Source organism: Tarenaya hassleriana, unplaced genomic scaffold (genome assembly GCF_000463585.1).
Source record: "Tarenaya hassleriana unplaced genomic scaffold, ASM46358v1 Cleome2, whole genome shotgun sequence".
In the NCBI taxonomy this organism is placed as follows: Eukaryota; Viridiplantae; Streptophyta; class Magnoliopsida; order Brassicales; family Cleomaceae; genus Tarenaya; species Tarenaya hassleriana.
Window position 1 is genome coordinate 4,232,341 of NW_010965372.1, and position 15,051 is coordinate 4,247,391.

A 15,051-nucleotide genomic window follows, 5' to 3' on the forward strand; every position below is an offset into this window, starting at 1 on the left:
GAAAATTTTGTGTTTTTTTTTGTCAAATTACAAGTTTGTATTTTTTTTAGTATATTCCCTAGAAGAGTTATGTATTTTTATAAAATTATTATTATCGTCGTTAATGGTTTATATATATATTTGAGAGAGAGAGAGAGAGAGAGAGATTGAACGGGTGAGTAAAGTTTGGCCATATATTTGATCAATTTATAATTTCCCTTATTTTGGTATTTTTTTCTCTATAAGGTAATCTTATATATATGTATATGTATATGTGTGTGTGCGCGCGCGCGCGTTGCAAGCTATTCTCGATAATTAAGAAAAACTGGAGACAGTTGTTAGAGTTGTAAATACACCTATATGTATCTATATCCGTATCTATATATTGGATGTGTGAGTTGTTAGATAACTTAAAATGTACTCACATTTAGAAATTTATCTGATATATATACATATAATTATTTATGTATATATATTATATTGTATTGCAATCTAATCTTTGATTGTATAAATAATATACCTATATATACATATATATGGTTGTTATGTGTGAGTTGTAATATAACTAGACATGTATATTCTATACAAAAGGGTTTATCAAAACATTGAGAAAACAAATCTAACGACAGTTTGGCAAATGGCCCATGTTTAATTAATTTGTTTAGAGATTATATTTAATTATAAGCTTTTAAAAATATTGTAATTAAGCAAAGCAAACGAGAAGAGAGGTTTAGTGACCATAATGGAAGATATCAATAAAATAAGACTTCATTAAAATATATATATCCCCAATCATGCCACGTATATGTATATATATATATATATACATTTTTCCCCTAACTTTCACCTTCATTCTGGCTTATTCGGAATTATGAAACATAAAATCCGAAATATTCGGATTCCGATTCCACTCCTAAATTCTAAAATACGCATGTATGTTCGTCCCTAACTGCAGATTAATTTAAAATTATTTTATGGTAACGTTATAATTCGGACCATTAATGCAGCTGTCCATTACTATAAAAGTGTTTTGATAAAAGTTGAATCATATACATTAAGTTGTTGATTGATGATTATAAAATTGTCCTAACCAACAACAAACACAAATCTTTGTTTCCAAGTGTGTATTAGAGATATATATATGTTGCCAAGAAACCATATATATATATATATATATATTATAATGAATGAATGAGATAAGTAAATTGTATAATAAAAAGATAATATAACATTAATTGCGTTAAATAATATATTTTTGTTACTTTTTTTTCGTATTCAATTCCACGTTAATTTTCTGATTTTTTTTATAAGATTTTAGTAGTTAGGTTATCCTATATTTTAATATATCATCAATTGTTGGTGGTAATAAGTAAATGAAAATAAATTTAAATAAAAAAAAAGGGTAGGAAAGGTGAACCATGTCCAATGATGAGTTTGGTGGCGTCGTGACACGAGCTCTTCTTCACCCATCCTCATGCATGTGCTTCTCTCTCTTTCTGAAATTTCATATATACATACATACATACATATATATATATATATAATCCCATATATTATTTATTTTTAAAAATTATATATTTCTCCAGACATTTTTTCTTCATATTATTGGTTTCTAAACTAACAGTAAAGAAATTGTCTTCTTTTTCTATTGAGGAAATTTATAAACTTTTAAGAAAGCCTTCTTGAATTTTCTTTTCATATTTAGTGTCTATTATATATATATATACATATATATATATATATATATTCTTAATACAAGTGTAAAGTAAGCGACAACCGTATAATACAAAGAAAGAACATACACATAGTTGGACGAAACAGCTACAAATTTATAATAAAAACACTTAATCCTCTACTAATACAACCATATACATACATATATATATATACATAAATACACAAAAATCAAAGCCAACCCATTTCTAATCCTCTCTCTCTCTCTACTAATACAACCACATATATATATATATATATATATATATATACAACACAAATCAAAGCCAACCCATTTCTAATGTTCTCTCTCCTCTCTCTCTATCTCTTCCCTCTTGTTCTAGTTCTTGTTCTTGTTCTTGTTCCAAATTAAATGGGAAACACAACTTCATGTGCGCCATCAATCATAGCATCAAGCTCAGGAGTGAAAGTCTTAGCTCCGTTCAAGGGAACTCTTAAGGTATACTCCAAGCCAATCAAGGCGTCGGACCTCGTCTCGCCACAAGATTCCGACCGCTTCTTCATCGCCGACTCTACCTCTCTCGAGATCGGTCACCGAGTCACCTCGGTCCCTCCGACCGAGTTCTTGCGCCCGAGACGTGAACTTTACCTCATCCTCCCCACCGACATGCTCTTCTCCGTCCTCACACACGACGAGCTCTCTCTCATCTCTCGAAAAGCCGCCGAAACGCTCACGCTGCACCATAACGTCACTCGGTATAACCATTTGAGGAGAATGATCTTTCCCGTTTGCATGATGCCGAAAGCTAGAAGAACGGTCAAAGACGACGACGATGGTGATGATGATGATGATAACAGTGGCGATTGTGAGGAGATCAGGAGCGAAACCCTAGAAGAGAAGCTGCAAGAGATGAAGCATGGTTCTTGGAGACCTGCTTTGGAAACTATTGCCGAAAGCTAGTTTTGGAAATTTTATAGTGTAGACATCTCTACTTCATGTTTTGAGGATTCCACTTCGTTGCAATATAAATAAAACTGTATGTATAGATGGAGATTTTTGTTTTCTATTTATTTTTTTTTGGTTTGAGTTTAAGAGAAATTAAGTGTTTTTTGTTCATCTTTTTATGGTTAGATCTTGTGCTATTGCCCTAGTTAGAACTGTTAAAATGTGGTTTTGCTAAGTCTAAATTATAGCACACACACACACATATATATATATATATACATATTCCGTATAGGTTCCGGTTTAATTTTGGATTTTGAATTCGGTATAGGTTCCGGTTTAATTCGGTATATGTTATGCTTATGATTTATTAAATATATGATATGTATACAACTGCATATTGAAAAAAATTATTTTGGTACGTCGAATAGAAAAAAATTTTGCCAGCCAATTCAGTAATTCCAGGACCAGGAGAACAATAATTAAAATATTTAAGCAATAGTTATATATATATATATATATATATATAAGTTTCGGCGAACCCTTTGGGATTGTTTTTTTGGGGGGCGCATAACCTTTCTTGGCCCATTGGACAATAACACAAATGCTGAAGCACAATAAAGAGTTGAACCGAAACAACCACAATCAATACATAAAACTTCTAATAGAAACTTTATATATATATATATATATATATCATTTTACTATAATTCCATTACTCAATCTAATATTTTTTAGAAATCAATTTAGTATTTTATATTCAATTTTAGAGGGACATTATAGATAAAATCTTAAACAATAATATCGAACAAGGAAAATATGTAAAGAGATATGAAGAAGATTTGAGAAGATTACGTAATATTTAGATTTGATTTTATTTCTATATTTTAGATATTTATATTTATTAAATAAAGTATTTTATAATTTTGTTTCTGCTATAAATATTGTAATGTTACATGTTGAATAATGAGAAATCCAATGATTCTCCATCTCTTTCTCTATTAAAATATACCATTTAGAATATTGTTTGACACATGAAGAAATGGTTTACAGAATTTGTCATATATATATATATATGTATATGTGTGTATAGTGTTTAGTTCTTTTTCATCTTCTAGATTATTTGGTTTGAATGGGAAAATGATGCCAATGTGTATTTGGGTTTTTTGGATTATGTTCTTCTGAAGACTTTTTAGATTAATAATATAATAAAAAAAGACTTTCGCAAAAATAAAAAATATCAATTTCATACAATAAATACTTATAGGCTAAATCTTGGTATTTATGAATCCTCAAGACTTCAATTTATTTTCTAGATTTTGATTTTGATATCATTTTCATCTTCTAGTTTTATTTAATTGTATAGCCAGTTGATGTTCCATTATTTGCTCTTGTATTTTTCTTTTTTTTTTTCAAGGCTTTCGATTAAAAATTTAAAAAAATAGAAAAAACATAAGAACGTTTATTTTTTTTAAATTTCGCCGCAAGTTCATAGATATTTAAAATAAAATAAAACAAAATGATTGAAAAACTGGCTTGATGGAAGACGTGATGCCTTATAACAATAAAAAAAAATGATTCCAAACAATAAAATTGACCAAAGATCTTACACTTGTGGGCCCCTTTGTTTTTGGCATCCTTTTGGAAGACTTAACCAAAATTTGGAACAAAAATTGTGTTATTTACTTAAAATAAATAATAAAAAAACAAGTCATATCCTAAACCGTGTTTCTTTATTTTACTTTTTATTACGTAAGAAGAAAGAAAAATACGAGTGAACATTTAATATATATATATATATATGTATGTATAATCTAAGTCTCTTCCACTTGATTCGTCCACGCGCTTCACTCGCTCTCGGGTTCGTCATTTCCACTCGCTGCTCCATGACGATAAATTTTATAATTCTTTTTTTTTTTCTTATGGCAAAGGTTTCGGACAGAGTTAAATACGAGGTTTTTGACTTTTGTATGCAAATGTTTGACATTTTATACGTTTGAAAACAAATCTAGAACGTGATAAACGCATTAATCGTTTTTTAAATAATTATTATTTGAAATTATTTATTATTATTTTTTTGTCTAAGGACGTTATTACTCATTCCATGTTGGTAAAAAAAGACATCTTCCGATTGAAAGTATTTGCTGTTATTTTTTAAAAAATTTTATTTACGTTCTTGTTAACTAAGAAAAAATGAATTTACCCGTAAACTTGGCTTTGTAATTACCTTTTTTGTTGTTTAACAAAATGTATTTATTGCTGTAAAATAATGCCACTGAAGGATATAATAGACATGTCCATTCATATTCTTATGTATAAAGGTAATATATATTTATTGTGCATATAGAATAAATAATATTTCTCTCATATATATATATATATATGTATATATATGGTGAACTCATTTGTAATGTACCATCAAATAATCAAAATTTAGTAGAAGCAGAAACTATCTTTTCATGCAAAATTAATTCATTTACAATTTTATTTTCTTATATATAAAGCCTTAAATTTTTACAAAGCCCTTTTAACTATCCAAATTTATAATTTTTTTTTTCGGTAAAGCAGTTTTAATGCAAAGAGAGTTGTGACAGTTGTCACATGGTCATCATGTCCTAATAGATTCTGTTAACCGTAACAGTTACCAAACAAAACCGTAAATTTCAAAATTCAATTCAATAACCGAAACTTTCAAAAGGACTGTGAGTCATTGACCAAAATTTTAAAAGAATAAATAAAAAATCCAAAAACAAGAAATGATTGGACGAAACGGTACCTGAGGCGCGTGGGATTTACATCTCCTGAGATTCTCTCTTTTTTCCTTATATAAATGGCCTCACGAACCCCACAAAAACCATCTCATCTTCTCCATTTTCATGCTTCATCCTCGCCCGATTCTCTCTCTGAAATCGGTCTTTTCCGCTCGAAATCAGATATCATCCTCTGATTCTCTCTCGTCTTTGGTCTGAATTCATTTGTGGGTTCTTCGAAGATTGGGAACAAAAACAATGACTGGGTTTTCTGTGTCTCTGTTCGTCTCCAACATCTCGAATGTCGCGTCGTATCTGTCCCCGCTCTTCGAGAGCATCCCTTCGAAGGTGATTCCGTCGCAGATTGAGAAGGTTGTCTCCTTGGTCTCTCGGACCGGTAGGGATTTGCAGCGTTACGACAGCAAAGGGTTTCGCCAGGTTGTCGGGTACGTTTAGCGCATGTTCATGTTTCGTGGACCCCTACTTTCTGCAAATCCGTTCGCTAACTTTTAGGGTTTGGGATTCGCTCTCTCTTCGAATGATTTGGAATTCGAATTCTACGTTGCTGTTGCTTGGGGTTTGAGAATCGTGAGGGGGAAACCCCCAATTGTAATTTGGGTTTTCTCTGTCAGTGTTAATCCTTAATTTTACGGCGTTTGAACCATAATCTTAAAATTATCTGAATTTGCTAATTCGCCTGAGTTTGAATTTCGGAGGTCAAAGGGGTTGGAAATTTCAAAGCGCGTGGACTGTTGTTCGTCGTTTCATTGGTAACATTTGGGGAGGGGGGGTTTTCTTCTAGAATCTCATGAAATTGGGTGAATTCTGCAGATGCATACCGTACAGATACAAGAAAAACAACATTGACGGAAATGATGTTGAAGAAATCGAAGTTCTTGTTATCAGTGCACAAAAGGGCAAAGGGATGTTATTCCCAAAGGTATTGACTTCGCCTCACCTGAACACAAGCTGCTTTGTATTGTCTTTTGTGTATATCTTTGTGGCCATTTGCTGAAAGTTTTTCGATTGTCTCATGGCAACAACAGGGAGGTTGGGAGATTGATGAATCCATGGAAGAGGCTGCTTTAAGGGAGACCATCGAAGAGGCTGGCGTGACCGGACAACTCGAAGTTAGTATCTCATTCACATCTTTTAGAATTCGATTCTTGGTTTTGATACATGAAAATCTCGTGGATGGTTCAATTCATGTGATGGGTTTTCGAAGAGAAGCTTGAACCTGTAGATACATCCGCTTTTTGTCTGTATAATTCCGGGGGTTTCGATCTGTGTAACTTACAAGAAGCAAAACACATATATTGCAGGAGAAACTAGGGAAATGGCAGTACAAAAGCAAAAGGCAAAACGTGATTCATGAAGGATACATGTTTCCTTTGCTTGTTAGTCAGCAATTTGAAAGTTGGCCCGAGGCAGAGATCAGACAGCGCCGGTGGGTGAAGTTGTCTGAAGCAAGAGAAGTATGTCAGAATTGGTGGATGAGAGAAGCCCTTGAAGAATTCATCAAAAGGAAGACATGTTGTAATCCCAATCACCAGAGCCAAACGCAAACGCAAACGCCATAGAACCGCATAACGCAGGTCCATAAGGAATGGCGGAATAAAGACGTAGGAGAGGCGATGTTCGGAGTTCTAACTGGAAGGAGCTGCGGAATTCTTCCATGCTTCAACCATGGCTGAATAGTTTTGAAGAGAAGAGGTCAACTTTAGTGCTTAGTCTTCTTTGATTGATTCATTCTTTGATTAGTGATGCTATTTAGGCAGTTTCTATTCATAATCACTAATTTGGAATTGTTTGCGTCTCTTTCCTCCTTGGATTTGTATATTGAATTGAACCGTTCAATCATCTCTTGAACTTGGGAAAGGCTCTGTGTGTATATATATATATATATATATGTATGTATGTATATATAACTTCTTTTGGGTTTTGATTTTTTTATGGTCAACTTTTCATGACAATGTCATGCATGCATGCGGATAATATAATAATCATATTAGTCTAACTTCCAAGTTGAATAGCTCTTTTTTTTTTATAAAAAAAACTTATGGCTCTTTTTTTATGGTTTATTAGACGAGTAATTAACAGAAAAGAATTATAAGGTTATGCTTTTGTTTATCATAGATTTAGAGATGCTTTTTTTGGCCTAAAATATATAATTTGTATAATGAATGTTAAAATGTAATTTTTTTTTTAATTTTTACAAATTTTTAGATTTTTATGGATTGTAAAAATTTGAAACCCGCCGACTGATGGGATTTGATCATTCCTTCTCGGATATGAACTTTGAGAAATCGATTGTGGGTTGTTGCGATAACGGAGTCATGAGGAATAATCTTATAGAAAATATCAATTCATTAATTTATACCTTATTAAAATATTAGCTTTGATTTTTGGTTTAGTATAATAATTAATCAATTGTATTGAATTAACAATTATTATTAATGAATTTTTAGACACATTATATCTACAACATAATACACATACAATAGATAACTCGGTGTTAATGGTTATATATCAATATATTAGAATTTCATAAATGCATGATTATATTTCAAAGATTAGTGTATTAAGTTGAGATTTTTTATGGGATTTTTCAAAATATATATATGCAGTGTAAAAATCAGAATTTAAATTGAAAACAAGATGGAGCTGTGAACATTTTGTTTTTGGACCAAACAAGCTGTAGTTTTCAAGGACCTGGGGGACTGGATAGTTCTTCCGGTTTTTACCGGTTTTCATCAGAGTTTCCGGTTCGATCCGGTTCAGGAAACAGCACATTTTACTTCTCTGGTTCTATTCTATCGGATCGAGCAGTTTCTTGAGGCGGCTTAAACCCTAAACCTCTATAAAAATCCAGGCCAAGTTTTACATTTTGATGAATCTTCTTCTTCTTCTCAGATTTTCATCGCAGCATCGTTGAAATGGCGGATACGGGTACTGATCCGATCAATGGATCCCCAGAATCCGGTAATAATCCGGACCAGATTCAGCCGATCCGTATGCCCACCATGGAAGAGATTCGAGCCCAGGAGGTTTGGAACAATTGTGCTGTTCGTAGCGTAGCTAGTGGCGTCATGGGTTTGTTCGAATCTCTCTCCTTTTCAATCTTTTCAGCTTAATTGGTCCTCCTGTTTATACTCGTTTGGTTCTTCCTCATGTCGACTCGGTTCTTGTAGAACTGTGTATGATTTGTCCGAAAATTCGTGTTGACGATCTAGGAACATGATCTTAAGGTGTTGAGAGTTGTTTGATGAAGATGTTTAGAAGACGACCACATCCTGTTGATGTCTTGACTAGAGAGTGATGGGCCTTTGGGTATTAGATTATCGACTTGTTCAGTGAGAACTTGAAGTTTGGTCTGTTAGTAGGTCAATGGTTGATCAAGTGAGAAGATACCGATTGATTGTAAATTGTGTATAGGTGGTTGTCTGATCTTTGAAACTGTTATGTGACAAGTGCTTGGTTAGTGGTTGATGTGAGGATATTGATTTGATAGTACATTCTGCAATTTGCAATGTAGCCTGCTAATGGTAGAACAGTTTAGTTCATCAATTGTTGATGTCAAGATATTGAACTAAATTGGTTGTACATTGCAAATCTCTTGGAGGCATTGGTTGATCTAAAGTTACTAAACCATCATGTGTTACTGACCCTGACGATGAGTTTGTGCTTGGGGTGCATCGCATAATTTTGTAATGTATGTGAATCTATCGAATTGGATCTACATTCTGAGAATTTTGTTTAGGATGGTTACTGGCTGAGCTTGGCAATAGTTTTTTTTTCATGTGAAGATATTGAATCGATAGGACATTCTGAAAATTGTGTGTAGGAGGAGGGCTTGGCTTGATGATGGGTCTGTTCCTGGGTGCATTGGATAATCCCATAATGCAAGAAGAGATGACTGCAAGGCAGCAGTTCATATACCAGGCGAGGCAAATGGGCCAGAGGAGTTGGAGCTCGGCAAAAACATTCGCAGTTATGGGTCTAATTTTCTCTGCTGCAGAGTGCGTAGTCGAGAAGGTATTGTTCTGTCTCTCTCTCTCTCTCTCTCGAAACAATAACAACTGCCCCATTCATTCTTGATGTCTGACTTTGAAAACCCTTACTTAGCACTTTTTTTTAATCATTCTCTCTGTTTAAGGCAAGGGCTAAGCATGACACCACGAATACCGTTGTCGCTGGGTGTGTGACGGGCGGCGCAATGTCCGCCAAAGGTAAGACCTTTGAACTATAAAGTACAAAACTTTCTGAATAGTTTGCTCTTGTGTATGGAATGATGGCCTTCGGCTTGGTAGAATCGGATTTATAGACGAGTTTTCATATGATAAAAGCAATATATCCATCTTTCCGAGCATTGGATTGATCGATGAATCGATATTTTTGCACCAGGTGGGCCGAAAGCAGCATGTGTAGGGTGTGCGGGTTTTGCAGCATTCTCTGTAGTCATAGAGAAGTTCTTTGACAGCCATAGCTGATAAAGCATCTAACAAGCAGAGCACACTTCTCCATTGGAGACACAGAGAAAGGGGAATTGTATTGATGGGAATCTATTCAATTGCTGTCATTATTTTTGTTATAGGGTTGTGTAGCCAATAGACAGGACAGGTTACATGAACTGCTCTGTAGTTACTTCTGTTTGATTCTTTATGAGATCTGATCCACTATTCATAAGTGGGCATTCCTCTTTGGAACATAACTTCAACTAAACCAGCTTAAGTCAAATAAAACACTGTTACAATCAATAGATCTGCAGTCATGAGCCAATAGGTTTTTCCCAAAAGAGAAAAGAAAAGTTCTCCTGATTTGGAACAGTCCTAAGGATTCACAAACGCTAACAGCATTACATTGGAGGAACAGGTTTAAGTAAATTCGCTGAAAACACATTTACCCAATTTGGATTTCTGTTTTCTGCCATCTGCCTTCAGATCTCTCTTGCCTCCAACAACAATCGTGAAACCAGTGTTTGTCGGAACATGGCCATGGCCAACGTTAAAGCCCGAGGCTGAGAAGGGCATGTACTTAAAATCCGATCATCGGCCAACACTCTGCTCTATTCTCAAGGATCATTTAATAAAAAACCTCGGTAAAAAAAAAATATACCTCCTGAGTTTTGGCACTGTACAAAGAGCAACATATCATATGCTATAAGCATACTCGTGCTCTTCGACTCTCCTCTTCCTCGGAAGTTACCACTGGAGATGTCACTTCTCTTTCGGATAAGCATCTCTTGTACGGTCTGAACCCCCTTGTAGTATGATAACATGTCGATTTCTCGGAGGAGCTTACCCATCTGCATGGTTCTGCCCTCTTCCCCCAGTTCCCGGCTTCTTCGGTTACTGAACCGGGGGCACTTGAACTGGTACACGATGTTTCGGGCACACCAGCTTTTACTCTTGGTCTTTCCTCTGTATATAAGTTCACTGTTGAGATCTGACAATAACTACTCACACCAATTGATAAGTCGGTGGCGACATCCACAGAATCAATGCTCAGGGTATGTTTCTTGATGTTCGGGCAAGGATTCTTTAGACCTGTCTCCTGCCTGGGAGAGGACGGCTTGTTTGGGTCCACAACCAAGACAATCTTCCCGAAAAGTGTTATGCTTGCGACGGGCACTACAACAGTGGCAGCATCTTCTTGAGGAGAAACCGACCAATGGTTGCTGGAATCTGATTTCTGGTATCATCATATAACACCAGAGGCAGTGAGTTGGATTTCAGCCATACAACAAGGATAGGAAATGTTGATTGCAGAAACCTACCATCAATAAAGGTGGTTTTCCGTCTTCGAGGGGCGACTTTGATGTCGCATACTCATTCCCTTTCTCGCTAGAGTTATGGGTGTCAGTTGTACATGAGTTAGGGGAGGAACATCCATTGAGTTGATCCTCCAGATTATCAGAAGGAAATGCTGACAGGACGGAGGTTGGAGATTTGTTTCCTTTCTCGGTCACTGACAAAGTTGGGGAAGGAGTCTTATCAGGCTGATTTGCGACGGGCATTTTTCGGGGGTAAGGATGAGTGGGTTTTCTCTTTGGACGAGGAGGGGGAATCACAATCGCTTTGACTGGACTATCATTGACATTGTCTGTTTCCCGAGCAACCTGAAATGGACAAGAAAAATCGTGAGCTCATAAACTAAGCAGTGATTCTCTTAGCGGTCCGAAACTATATCAAGCGTAACCTTGTATGAGTAACATATAAGACAATTAACAACTAAATAACAGTGAACTAGACCTTGGAGAAAAACTTTTGAGCATGGCTTCGTATCTGAACAGCTGTTTTAGTACCTACATGTTCTGCAACGTAATCAAGACAGATCACTTCTGAACTATATTTAGCCGAAAGGGTGTACCAGACAAGTAAAGAGTCAGTCAAGCAATAGTAATACCTTCAATTTGACGCCAACCACGGCCATACAGCTTTACGGCTTCGAGGAACTTCTGATGCTCTTCCTCAGTCCATTTTTCTCTCTGCTTAGTGATGGTGTATGGTTTCCGGACCTGTCAAGTGAGAAACAAAATGTCATGAGAAGCCTTTCCAAACTCACAAGATGAATTGGCCCTTAGAGACTGCAACACATACCTTAGGTAGAATGTTTTCCCCTGATTGGCTGCCCATTTCAGTATTCACTCCTCCATGAACACCGCCATTAGTGGATTCTACATTGCTGAACCCTTCACTATGGTCCTGTATAAAGGTAAAAGAAACGGGTAAATTAAGCAATGGTTCTTGCTCTGGGCAGACAAGAAAGCTATCACAAAACATCACTTCCCAGCACTAAGCACAAATCAGTTCTCCTTCCACTTTTGAATCAAACTCAAATCTTCTAATACATCGAAATGACCAGAACATGGTCATGGATACAATGGAACAACACGAAACAACGGCACCGAAAAGAACCAAGCTCAGAGACGCAAATTACACAATCAGCCAGAAACAATTCCAGAAATGTAGTCCTTGACTCGTCATTAAATTCCCAAACTTCTCAACTCCCATTCCATCGACTCAACGTTCCAAACAAGATCAAATCGTGAACTTTTTTAATTGAGAGGATTGCAGTATCTCTTTCTCTTCTCTTCAGCGGTAGGTCCCATGTTCAACGGTCGCTTCCATAAGCGAACACACGAAACTAAAGTATACAAACTAATGTTCGAAATTAATTCCAACAACCACTTCAGTAACTCGTCAATAATCTAGCTTAAGAACCGATTAGAAAATTAATTACCGGAGCCGCCATTCGAACAGTGTGCGGGAAAAGCTTCAAATCTTGGATCAAACGGTCAAGGAGAACCAGCCAACTCCAGCAGGAGCCAGATGAGCAACAGATTAGCTCTGCAAAATTACCCATCAGATCAGCATTTTATCCATTTCTCTGATAATTCAATAACGGAGTCCCAAATTCCCATAGAAAAATAATAGAAGCTTCCATAAACAATTACAGATCGGAGAAAGGAAACCTCACCAGAAAATCTGAAAATATCTGGCCCGCCGCCGGAGACTGCTGACCAAGAACAGAGGAGGAAAACGCGAACCTTCTGACTTTCCACAGGAACCAAATCCTCGGAAACGAGAAGAATCCAGCCAAACAGGGAAATTTTCCGAGAAAAGGAAGAAAAAAAAGGAAATAATGAGGAGGAGAGATGAGAAGGTGAAGAAACTACTAGAAGGAAGAGGAGAAAAAAATCGGGGAGGAGAGATAATTATAAGAGCTGAGAGGGTGCCACGTCATATCCAATCGTATTATTTTCTCTGTTTTCCATTAGATCGCCACGGAAAACTCTAGAATGTGGGGAGATCTTGTGGCTGAGAACGCAACAGATCTCCACCTCACGCGCTAGAATGCGCGAGTGTCACCACGCGCGTTATCCAAGGGATTTCCTTTCGTTTTATTGGTTAAATCTATAAAAAAAATATCAATATTATATTTGCCCTACCTTTGGAACTAGAGGATTATTTCGTATTATAATATATATATTATAACTAAAAAATTACTGAGAAATATGGTAAAAATTAAAAAAAAAAAGAGATTGGGAGTGAAAAAATTGTGGATAAAGTGGAAGAGAAAAGAAGATATTATGTTTGGGGGTTTGATAGTGTCTTCGGACAAAGACGTCTCCTTGGTTGGTGATATTTCATTGGCCATATCAATATTTAGTGGTTCAGATTTTTCACCCTCCGACCGTTCATATGATTCTTTTTTTCTCTTATTACACCGTTTCTCGTTTTAATTTTTTTCATGATTATTAAAAAATAAAAAAAAATCAAATTAAATCATATTTTCATTACTTTTTATTAAAATTATTTTTTAAAATTAAAGATATAATTGTAAATTTTTTTAAAAAATAATCTAGAAAATTTAAAACGATATCTAATTACTAACAAAAAATGTTTTGTAAAACGATATTTATTTAAAAATTGAGGAGGTAATATTTTTTTTATAAATTTACCCAAAAAAATATAAATATAAAATATAAAATATAAGCATGACTGTTTGGTTGTGTAACTTTTTTTTTGTCAAATCAGGTCCCTGACCCGGGAGCAGCCTTTGAACACACAGCCTTTGGCTATGGCTCTCCCTCCCGCATGTTTGGTTGTGTAACTTTGTTAATGATAATAATAATGACAATAATAATAATAATAATAATAATAATAATAATGAAGCTGATGATGATGACAATAATAATAATAATAATAATAATAATAATAATAATAATAATAATAATAATAATAATAATAATAATAATAATAATAATGGCCATATTTCGATTTTTTCTACTAAATCCATTTTTTCAATGAACACTGCCATAAAATTTTTAATGCACCGAAATTTAGAACGATATAGTTTTTGGATTATGTGGTTGGAGGATTTTCGCCATCGATTTGATGAGAGATCGAATACGTGTAAAAAAACTAAAAGATAAAAAAGTATAAAACTGATGGATAAAAAAATTGTTTAAATAAATTGTAATGATAATATAACCGCAATATTATAATTAATTACAAAATTTTAAAAATATTTTGCAAAAAAATATTATGGACATATATATATCTTATATTGGAAAATAAAATAAAAAATCAAATCCGAATCTAAATATAGATTTTTCGTATATCGTTTTTTGTTATCTAAACTCTGCTAATTATTTGGACATCCAACAGTTTCCAAACGATTTTAAAAACTGATTGGATATCGAATTTTTGGATCATCTGAACCATTAATAATAAATAGACGATTCTTGGCACTAAATTTAAACAATATTTTTGCAAAGATCGAACAATACAAAATATAAAAATATTTATTTCTATTAAAAATTTGAGGCATCCAAGTTATCATTAATTTTTCTTTTAACAAATAAAAAGATAAAGTTTTCTGAACGCATAAACTGTATTGATAACTAAAAAAAACATAAGAACCGCAACATAAATGCATATTTTGAGTTGTATTTAGACATTTATGTATGTACATGCATATATAAAAATATATAAAATAATTTAATATACGGAAAAATAAATATGTATTTTATAACGCGGTTGGGATAATGGGCAATGTGACGTGGTGTTGGGGTGTGACAATGATATTTAATCACACAGTGAGAGCCACAATTTTGATTCGGGCAGATTCTCTTATTTTGATTTTATATTTATATTTGTATTTATTCGAATATATATATATATATTTCGCCATTAAAAT

At 34.4% G+C, this 15,051-nt stretch overlaps 4 protein-coding genes across 4 annotated transcripts; 3 read left to right on the plus strand and 1 right to left on the minus strand.

The window, feature by feature from the left end:
* Window positions 1-2,019: 2,019 nt before the first annotated feature.
* LOC104812173 lies at window positions 2,020-2,765 on the plus strand. Its single transcript, XM_010539202.1, has one exon. It carries the CDS (start codon window positions 2,066-2,068, stop codon window positions 2,612-2,614), a length of 549 nt encoding a protein of 182 aa, XP_010537504.1. The 5' UTR covers window positions 2,020-2,065; the 3' UTR covers window positions 2,615-2,765.
* Window positions 2,766-5,453: 2,688 nt separating this feature from the next.
* On the plus strand, window positions 5,454-7,224 carry LOC104812174 (nudix hydrolase 4). Its single transcript, XM_010539203.1, has 4 exons — window positions 5,454-5,792; window positions 6,178-6,286; window positions 6,393-6,476; window positions 6,669-7,224. The coding sequence occupies exons 1-4, from the start codon at window positions 5,605-5,607 to the stop codon at window positions 6,924-6,926; spliced, it is 639 nt and encodes a 212-aa protein (XP_010537505.1). The 5' UTR covers window positions 5,454-5,604; the 3' UTR covers window positions 6,927-7,224.
* Window positions 7,225-8,165: 941 nt separating this feature from the next.
* On the plus strand, window positions 8,166-10,052 carry LOC104812175 (mitochondrial import inner membrane translocase subunit TIM22-4). Its single transcript, XM_010539204.2, has 4 exons — window positions 8,166-8,439; window positions 9,191-9,381; window positions 9,503-9,575; window positions 9,751-10,052. Exons 1-4 carry the CDS (start codon window positions 8,283-8,285, stop codon window positions 9,834-9,836), a joined length of 507 nt encoding a protein of 168 aa, XP_010537506.1. The 5' UTR covers window positions 8,166-8,282; the 3' UTR covers window positions 9,837-10,052.
* A 21-nt stretch (window positions 10,053-10,073) lies between these two features.
* On the minus strand, window positions 10,074-13,035 carry LOC104812176 (protein REVEILLE 7). Its single transcript, XM_010539205.2, has 7 exons — window positions 12,826-13,035; window positions 12,589-12,695; window positions 11,946-12,050; window positions 11,752-11,863; window positions 11,598-11,659; window positions 11,123-11,464; window positions 10,074-11,037 (listed from the first exon to the last, which is right to left on the minus strand). Exons 2-7 carry the CDS (start codon window positions 12,598-12,600, stop codon window positions 10,504-10,506), a joined length of 1,167 nt encoding a protein of 388 aa, XP_010537507.1. The 5' UTR covers window positions 12,601-12,695; window positions 12,826-13,035; the 3' UTR covers window positions 10,074-10,503.
* Between the last annotated feature and the right edge of the window lie 2,016 nt (window positions 13,036-15,051).

Bases quoted from the DNA above. Each gene is read 5' to 3' on its own strand.
- LOC104812175 (XM_010539204.2), top strand. From the start codon at position 8,283: ATGGCGGATACGGGTACTGATCCGATCAATGGATCCCCAGAATCCGGT. The intron at 8,440-9,190 runs GTTTGTTCGAAT...AATTGTGTGTAG, and splicing joins CGTAGCTAGTGGCGTCATGG to GAGGAGGGCTTGGCTTGATG. The intron at 9,382-9,502 runs GTATTGTTCTGT...TCTCTGTTTAAG, and splicing joins CAGAGTGCGTAGTCGAGAAG to GCAAGGGCTAAGCATGACAC.
- LOC104812176 (XM_010539205.2), bottom strand. The intron at 11,660-11,751 runs GTATTACTATTG...ATTACGTTGCAG, and splicing joins TGGTTGGCGTCAAATTGAAG to AACATGTAGGTACTAAAACA. The intron at 11,038-11,122 runs GTAGGTTTCTGC...TGATGATACCAG, and splicing joins GAAAACCACCTTTATTGATG to AAATCAGATTCCAGCAACCA.
- LOC104812174 (XM_010539203.1), top strand. From the start codon at position 5,605: ATGACTGGGTTTTCTGTGTCTCTGTTCGTCTCCAACATCTCGAATGTC. The intron at 5,793-6,177 runs GTACGTTTAGCG...TGAATTCTGCAG, and splicing joins GGGTTTCGCCAGGTTGTCGG to ATGCATACCGTACAGATACA. The intron at 6,287-6,392 runs GTATTGACTTCG...TGGCAACAACAG, and splicing joins AAGGGATGTTATTCCCAAAG to GGAGGTTGGGAGATTGATGA.
- LOC104812173 (XM_010539202.1), top strand. From the start codon at position 2,066: ATGGGAAACACAACTTCATGTGCGCCATCAATCATAGCATCAAGCTCA.